Source organism: Tasmannia lanceolata, unplaced genomic scaffold, assembly GCF_043159265.1.
Source record: "Tasmannia lanceolata isolate RefF3 unplaced genomic scaffold, GAP_Taslan_0.1 ptg000003l, whole genome shotgun sequence".
NCBI classification, from domain to species: domain Eukaryota; kingdom Viridiplantae; phylum Streptophyta; class Magnoliopsida; order Canellales; family Winteraceae; genus Tasmannia; species Tasmannia lanceolata.
Window position 1 is genome coordinate 7921766 of NW_027518680.1, and position 8277 is coordinate 7930042.

Here is an 8277-nt window from a genome sequence, read left to right on the forward strand (position 1 = left end):
TTGATACCTGATAACCCCAACCTAGAGACTTGAAAACCCCCTTCCAAAACTCCAGTACCCTCGGCCAATTTTCAAGGACTTGATAAGCCCATTCAGAAATTGGTAACCCCATTTTTATGCTAAATAACCCCAATCCCAGAGACTTGAAAACCCCCTTCCAAAACTCTAGTACGCTTGACCAATTTTTAGGGACTTGATCACCCCATTCGGAAATTGGTGACCTCATTTTTTATACTAGATAACTCCAATCCTAGAAACTTGAAAACCCTCTTCCAAAACTTTAGTACCCTCTGCAAATTTTCAAGCACTTGATAAGCCCATTTTGATACTAGATAACCACAATCCCAAATACTTGAAAACCCCCTTCCAAAACTCTAGTACCCTCGGCCAATTTTCAGGAACTTGATAAGCCAATTCTGAAATTGGTAACCCCATTTTGATACCTGATAACCCCAATCGTAGAGACTTGAAAACCCCCTTCCAAAGTCAAAACGTGTTGTATATGCCAAAGGGTATTTTCGTCCAGCTTTTACTGACAAGACCTCTTTTGTCCCCCGTTGATAATTTTTGAAAAGCACGGGTCTTCTTGATAATTTTGCCTAATGTTTGTCCCCCATTGGTAATTGGTCCAAATTTCTAACAAAGAATGAAAGAACATAAAGCAAAGGAAGAAAAAGAAGCCACTAAAGAAAGTTCAATTTCCTTCTTACTTTCAGGAGTTTTATTTGGCTATGAACGCAACATGAGTAGCTTCCTTTATATTGGAAATTATCAATCTTCCTATGGCTCTAAGAAGAAAAGGTAAGTTTACTAAAGAAGACATGCACAGAGAAAAGTAAAAGAAACAAAAGCATATACATGTAGATTCCAAGTGGAAAGCTACTACAGAGATTCCCTTCATTCCTCTTCAGATGCAAAAGCTTACTCTTTCGACGTAGGGAGCTTTCTACTCTTAAATGATCTACACATAAGTTCCTTCTATTCTAATCAACAATATCTATGACTCAGAGATTCCAAAGTATATGGGTAACAATTGCTCTACCTTGCCAACATAATCTGTGGCCCCAAATGGGCATTTAAAAGTTCAGCAAAAAGAAAAGAAGAAAGAAGAAAGATCTTCAGTACCCATTTAATGTGCAAAAATTATATCTTGTCAAGGACTTCAGGGCATGTTCGGTAACCATGAAGTTTTTTCCTTCTAAAACAGTTTTCCAGGACTTTTCTAAACCATTTTTTCTGGTAAAAACTGTATCAGGGAAAACTTTCTAAAGATTTTTGGCTGGTAAAGTTTTAGCTTCTCAATTAACTACCAAAGCTTGGAAAATTAAAAACCATTTTGAAAGATTTTTTATTTTTTTCAAGAAAAGTTTTTCATGGTTGCCAAATATGCCCTAAATGACCTTGCTGAACATTGTATTAGAACATCATTGTCTGATAAACATGGTCTTAGGCCCTATTTGGATTGCAAGGAAAACATTCCTCAAGGAATTTTTTTAACAGGATTTTTTTTTTTCATTTCCACAATTTAGAGGGAAATGATATATGGTTGTGGGTTATTTCGAGGGACACCATTCTCTGTAGAGATAAAGCTTGAACAGAGGTGGCTCAACTAAAGTTACCTTTTTTTTTTATGTGTAATCAAAGAATGAAAAAGCAAGAAATTCTGGAAAGTTTTTTCTTTTCCTAACCTTTCCAGAAAATTCCTGCATTCCAAACAGGGCCTTGGTGACTAAAAAGATTCTGGTACGTCCGAATCTGTTTCCAATGTGATTGGAACTCAATGCAGACTGATTTTGCCCTCGTGGTACCTCATAATTAAGTGTGAAATTCATTTGGAGTGCTGAAATCACAAGGCTAAAGTGGTAATTGTACCATTATGTGGACAGCTTGAGATCCAAATTAAGAGCTCTACTTAGTAGAATTACATTTTTGCCACTCTAACTTCCAAGACTTCCAGTGAATTGCAGTTGTCCCTTTGTCATAAATACAGGAGCAAGGCTAGTCATTTTCACATTAACCATCATCTCACCTTTTGGAAGGAGAATAACTGAAAAGATAAAACAATAGAAAATTAGATATCAACATTACCTTCTCATCTAAGACATCTCATATTCAAGAAGACTAAACAAAACCCACCACCACCCTAGATGTTTATAAATCACACCCTCTATGCATGAAAAAATTCCCCCTCTCTTCTGCCTCTCCTCCTATCTCTATCTCTCTCTCCTTTTCAATTCAAAACCCAAGAAAAAGAAAGAAAGAAAACAAGAACCATCAAAGATCTTGAAGACATGGCAATAAGAAGAGAATTCAGACACCCCCATCTTGTTTTTTTTGTCATGATGGCTTTGGTCTTGCATGGGGATTGCATTGGAGTGAACTTGGGGAAGATGGCTACACAGCAACTCCCTTCAAATATGATTGTAGAAATGCTGAGAGAGAATGGGTTTACAAAAGTGAAATTATTTGATGCTGATTTGGATAGTATGAGTCCTTTGGCTGGGAAAAATATTGAGGTGATGGTTGCCATACCAAACAACATGTTGCAGAGTATAAGTGAGGATCCTGGTGTGGCTGATGATTGGGTTCAAGAAAATGTTACAAGACATACCTTTCCTGGAGGAGTAAACATCAAGTCGAGTAAACAATTCCTTATTCTCCTCATCTTTCCTAATCATATACTGTGATGTTTATTTCATTTTCTTTTTTGTTCACTTCGTACTTTCTGAATTGACCTTATTATGGTTTCTTACATTTGAGTTTTTCTGGTTATTTTGTTATGAATTGAGTTTCTTCTTTTTCATGCATTGGGTTTCTTTTCTTTCTCTTTTATGAATTGTCTTATTTCTATTGTTGCTGGAAATGATATGGTTATGGCTTATTTAGAGAGATATCATTCTCTGTACATAAACCTTGAAAGTTGCTGTTTTTCATGTGTAATCAAAGAATGGAAAAATGAGAAATTTTGGGAAAAAAAGAATTCTTTTTTCACATTGTTCTTTTCTTAAATGTCCTTATTATGGATTCTTACATTTGGGTTCTTGTTCGTGGGTTTATTGGTTACTTCGTTATGAATTAAGTTTCTTCTTCTTTTTCATGAATTGGGTTTCTTTTTCTTTTATTTTTGATTTACATGTTCTTTTGTTAATTGAGTCTTATATCTTTTGTTGCTGGGAATTGGGTTATTTCTTGAATTTGAATAGGGTCTTGTTAATCTGCTTTCTATTAGAATTAGGATTTAGGTATCATGATGCAACGGGTTTTTGTGTTCTGTGTTTTTCTTCCCTTTCCAAACGGCAGATAGAAAAGAAAAGAAAATTGATTCGTTTCGTTTGAGTTAGAGTCCTTGTTTTATTTTATTATTTTTGAAGTGATTTTTCATTTTTCGGGTTCTTCTTGTTTTGGTTTTGAATTGGGTTCAAAACGGTTTCACTTTCACTCTTCCTTTTCTTCTTCATGGCCTTTCTGAATCCAGTTCCCTTCCTGTTCTTTTCTTGAACTGGGTTCCTTTTCTATTCTTCTTGTTTGTTGGGATTTATGTTTTATAGTTTTCTTTTCTTTTTGTTTCTTTATGTTTTTCCCACCTCTCCCTTTTCTATTGTTCTTGTTTGTTGGGATTTATGTTTTATAGTTTTCTTTTCTTTTTGTTTCTTTATGTTTTTCCCACCTCTCCCACCTCTTTATCTGCAATTGGGTGTCCTTTTTTTTGGTGTATTTCCTTTATTAGCCTCTCTCTCTCTCTCTCTCTCTCTCTCTCACACACACACACACACACACACACACACTTTTGTTTGCATTTTCCTAAAAGTTGGATGCATTTCTACCCCTTCTTCTTGTTTTTCCTGGAAATGATTTCAATTTCAGGAAAAAACAAACAAAAGCAGGTGAAAATACCATATACAGACACATATCTATAAAAAAAAGTCTCATTTCAAAAAAAAAATCTATAAAAAAAAGTCCTTTTCTTAGTTTTTCAGTGTTTTTTTCTTTGAACTTCTGTAAATTTCAATTACAATTGAAGGAAGACCCTGAATCTGCAAGTCCCTTTCATCTTCTTGTCTGCATCAGTTTCCTAATTGTAGGTTTTTCAAATCATGGTGAAAACAGAATCAATTAGTCTTACTTATTGAGTAGGTACCACCAATCAATTTGCAGATATGTTGCAGTGGGCAATGAACCTTTCCTACAGACCTACAATGGCACCTTCTTGAATTGCACAATGCCAGCCCTTCAAAATGTCCAGAATGCCCTCAACAAGGCTGGGCATGGAACAAAGATCAAAGTCACCATACCCTTCAACGCCGATATCTATAATTCTCCTGGAGTAAACCCCCTCCCATCAGCTGGGGACTTCCGAGAGGAGATTCGCGATCTCACAATTCAAATCATCCAATTTCTCTCAGAAAATGATGCTCCATTCACTGTGAACATATACCCATTCCTCAGCCTCTATGGCAACGAATATTTCCCCGTTGACTATGCGTTCTTTGATGGTACTGATAACCCCATCAAGGATGGGGATGCTATCTACACAAACGTCTTTGATGCAAATCTTGACACTCTCATTTGGGCCTTGACAAAAGCTGGCTATCCAGACATGCCCATCATAATAGGAGAGATTGGGTGGCCTACTGATGGAGACAAAAATGCCAACAGCAATAACGCGAAAAGATTCAACCAAGGATTGGTTCGCCATGTTTTGAGCGGCAAAGGAACACCTGTCAGAAAAGGGAAGATAGATGTGTATCTCTTTAGTCTGATAGATGAGAATGCCAAGAGCATTGCACCAGGAAGCTTTGAGAGGCACTGGGGAATCTTTGAGTTTGATGGGAAACCCAAGTATGAATTAGATCTATCTGGTCATGAAGAGAACAAAACTCTACAAGGTGCAGAAGGTGTAGAGTACCTACCTAGAAGGTGGTGTGTTCTCGACCCGGATGCAATTGATCTTACAGAGTTGCGTGATAGTGTCACATATGCTTGCACATTCTCTGATTGCACTGCCTTAGGATATGGGTCTTCTTGTAACCACTTGGGTGTTCATGGGAATGCTTCATATGCTTTCAACATGTATTATCAAGTGGGGTACCAGAAGACTGGTGACTGTGTTTTCTCTGGTCTGGCAATGGTGACTGATCAGGACCCAACAGATGCAATTTGCCGATTTCCTGTTATGATTGCATATAGTTCATCGGTGGTACTGCATAGAGAGATGGATAAGTTATTGGCAGTTGTAATTGGGGGGCTTACTGGGTTCTTGTTTCTCATACATTGGTAATAATTCAACTTACTGTAATTGAAGAGATGTTTCTGGTTAGCATATTGATATATGTGCCTTTGATATTGTCGGTTGGATAGTCAATTCAATATTGAAATGAAGGCTGTGTGTATTACTCCATTGATTGTTGTGTCTAGAGTCTTTGTTTCAATATGGTCTACCTTTTTAAGTGTTGAAGTACAAATTACAATGTTGCCAGATTCATGTAATCAAAATTCAATATGGACAGCCTTTTTGGATTATCTGTGTTTCAGGTGTAAATAGGTATTCCTAGACACTTCAAGATGGGTTCCATCTCCATAGCCAACACTTGAGATTCAAGTGTAATCCAGTTTCCATGACCTGCCTGGGCAACATATTACAGAGAACATCTATTGAAAAATAACAGTCAAGATATTATATTAATAACATAACGTACAAAGGCTAGCCGACCCCAACTAGTTTGGGACAAAGGCTTAGTTGAGTTGAGTTGGGTTGAGAAAGTACAAAGGCCAAGGCGAGTTGACCACAATATGATAGCTATAATAATGTCATTACACAAACTACAGCTAGTCTGAACCATAGAAGCGGAAATGAATTTTCGGTGCGAAGCAACAGTCAATTTACACCACTCACCAAGGTATCCCACTAAATCATTGTCGTGAAAATAATTTAGAAAAAAATGAAATTGACTTGAACAGAACAATCAGAGTATTCATTCAAAAAATATATTCTAAGTAAAGAAACCCAAACCTCAAATTGAAGCAGAAATAAACACAAAATGGGGAATGAAAATAACTAGAACGAGGCACCTGTAGAGCAAGAAAAATTAAATGGCAGACCAAGAAACACTTCCAACTTTGATATTCGTATCCCCCCCTTTCTTATCCATACAAAGCTTACATAACACAGATTTCTCTCATTCGAACCCAAGTAATAACTATGGATATCACTTTCCTATAGGACTCATTCTGTATCCTAAGAGTGCTGTGCTTCAATTTGTAGACAGGGAAACAATCTTGTACAGTGTAAGTTTGGTCAGATGACTTACTGAATCAGTGGTTTCTGGAGAGTATCAAGGCCCGTGAACAACTCTTGTTTCTGGGGACGGTGGCAGCATTGAGATGTTTGACACCCCACACTTTGATTGGTTCTTAGAGCTGATGAAATAGAATGGCAGATTAATGAACAAATCTATGGTTTCTGTGATCAATATCTGGTTGTGAAGTTGTACTACGTCGCAGACGAGGATGACTAGGACTCTTAGGAGAGATGATTGTAGAGGTAGTGAAGTAAAAGTTGTCTGTCAAGGACAGAGACACTCCATTCGTTTCATTCCTCAATCACAAGATCTTTCTTGATGGCAACTCCCTGACCATCATTTATTGAGAAAAGGAGGTTTTCTTCACCTAATCTCATTGTTAATATCCATAGAGGAGACAATGAGGTCCAGTTTTCTATTGGATTAGCCTATATATGGTAACTTATGCTTTAAATGCACCTTGGATTGTACATATCACATATTCACATATTTTACAGATGCTGAAATATGAATTTAGCTTGGGCTCTTTGGCTCAGTTAAAATTTACAAGATTTATGAAGGTCCTTGCCTTTAAAAATAATAACAAGTCATACATATGCTTTGAGGAAAACTGGATTGCCTCAACTTTGTTACTGTTCGGCTTATAGAAAGAAATATAACATATATTATTATTTGCATGAGCTTGACATATAGTATATATGATATATCATTTGTTTATTCCAGTATCCTGGCAGCAATTCTTTTATACCCAGCCTGGCGCTCCAGGGAAAGATTCAGGGTAGTCCCATCTACTCAACACTCACAACTGTGGATTTTATTTTTTTTGAATGGTACTACTGTGGAAGTTTTAACACCCCGCAATCGATTGTGTTACTCACAATCTGTAGTATTTTCAATAGATCACCATTTATTATCGGAAAATAGTGAACATTGGGACCATACAGGGCATATGTGGGAAATCATCTTTCGGTATATGCATTACATATGTTGCCCAAGTTTTCTTGTTCTCTTTGCTCTCATTAGCTCTTACAGGGGTTTTATGAAACTCGATTGCACTGCCAGTGAGAATCAATAAGTTTAGCATCAGATTCCTGAACAAAGAGGCTTGTTATGAAGTTATGAGATTCATCTCTTGCGCGATTTCTCCATTAATGGCACAAGATGAGTCCCTTCTCTATCGACTAGCCTTTCATCTGTGGGCAAGCTCGGTCCTTCTCCATTAATGGCACAAGATGAGTCCCTTCTCTATCGACTAGCCTTTCCTCTGTGGGCAAGCTCGGTCCATAAATGTTCTGCGTCCAGATTCGATGCTGTTTTACTGTTGTAATTACATCTATCAGCAACTCAACTCAACTCAACAAAGCCTAATTCAACTCAGCTCAACAAAGCCTTTGTCCCAAACTAGTTGGAGTCGGCTAAATAAATCCTTTAGAAAAATTTCATGAAATTTTTACTGTTGTAATTACATCTATCAGCAACAGTTAAAAAAATTCGAAATTGTTAATGGTTATGCAATTTCTACCGTGTTTAATTGGCGGTTGCTTCTTTAATCTAAATAAAAAGTTATTAAACTGATGTTAACAACTTCCAACTTCATCGGTTCAGCTAACTGCCAGTGTGGCTTATATAACAAGAATTCATGAAGCTCATGAAGGTCTATCTCTCTCGGTCATCCTGTCAAACAATCTTCAAATTGGGTTGTTTATACTACTTCTAAAAACAGTTAGAAAGTGGAGAGAGCATGAGAAATTCCTAAACACAGTTAAAAATGATATGCTACTTCAAATTGGGTTTGGTTCTTCATGCTTCCCTCACTCTCATGTCTCATCCCCAAGTCTCTCCCTCTTCACCTGTCTCTCACAACTGGACCCACTAATATTCCATGGGATATTTTTTCACGGTTGGCGAACATGCCTGCAATGTTAATCAGATCAACTCCCTATTAACAAAGGCAATGCTCTACTGATCAGCTTCTTCA

General features: G+C 37.1%; 1 protein-coding gene across 1 annotated transcript; it reads left to right on the top strand.

The window, feature by feature from the left end:
* Window positions 1-2041: 2041 nt before the first annotated feature.
* LOC143849964 (glucan endo-1,3-beta-glucosidase 8-like) lies at window positions 2042-5518 on the top strand. The gene is made up of 2 exons (XM_077359288.1): window positions 2042-2635; window positions 4156-5518. The coding sequence occupies exons 1-2, from the start codon at window positions 2292-2294 to the stop codon at window positions 5276-5278; spliced, it is 1467 nt and encodes a 488-aa protein (XP_077215403.1). The 5' UTR covers window positions 2042-2291; the 3' UTR covers window positions 5279-5518.
* Window positions 5519-8277: the final 2759 nt, after the last annotated feature.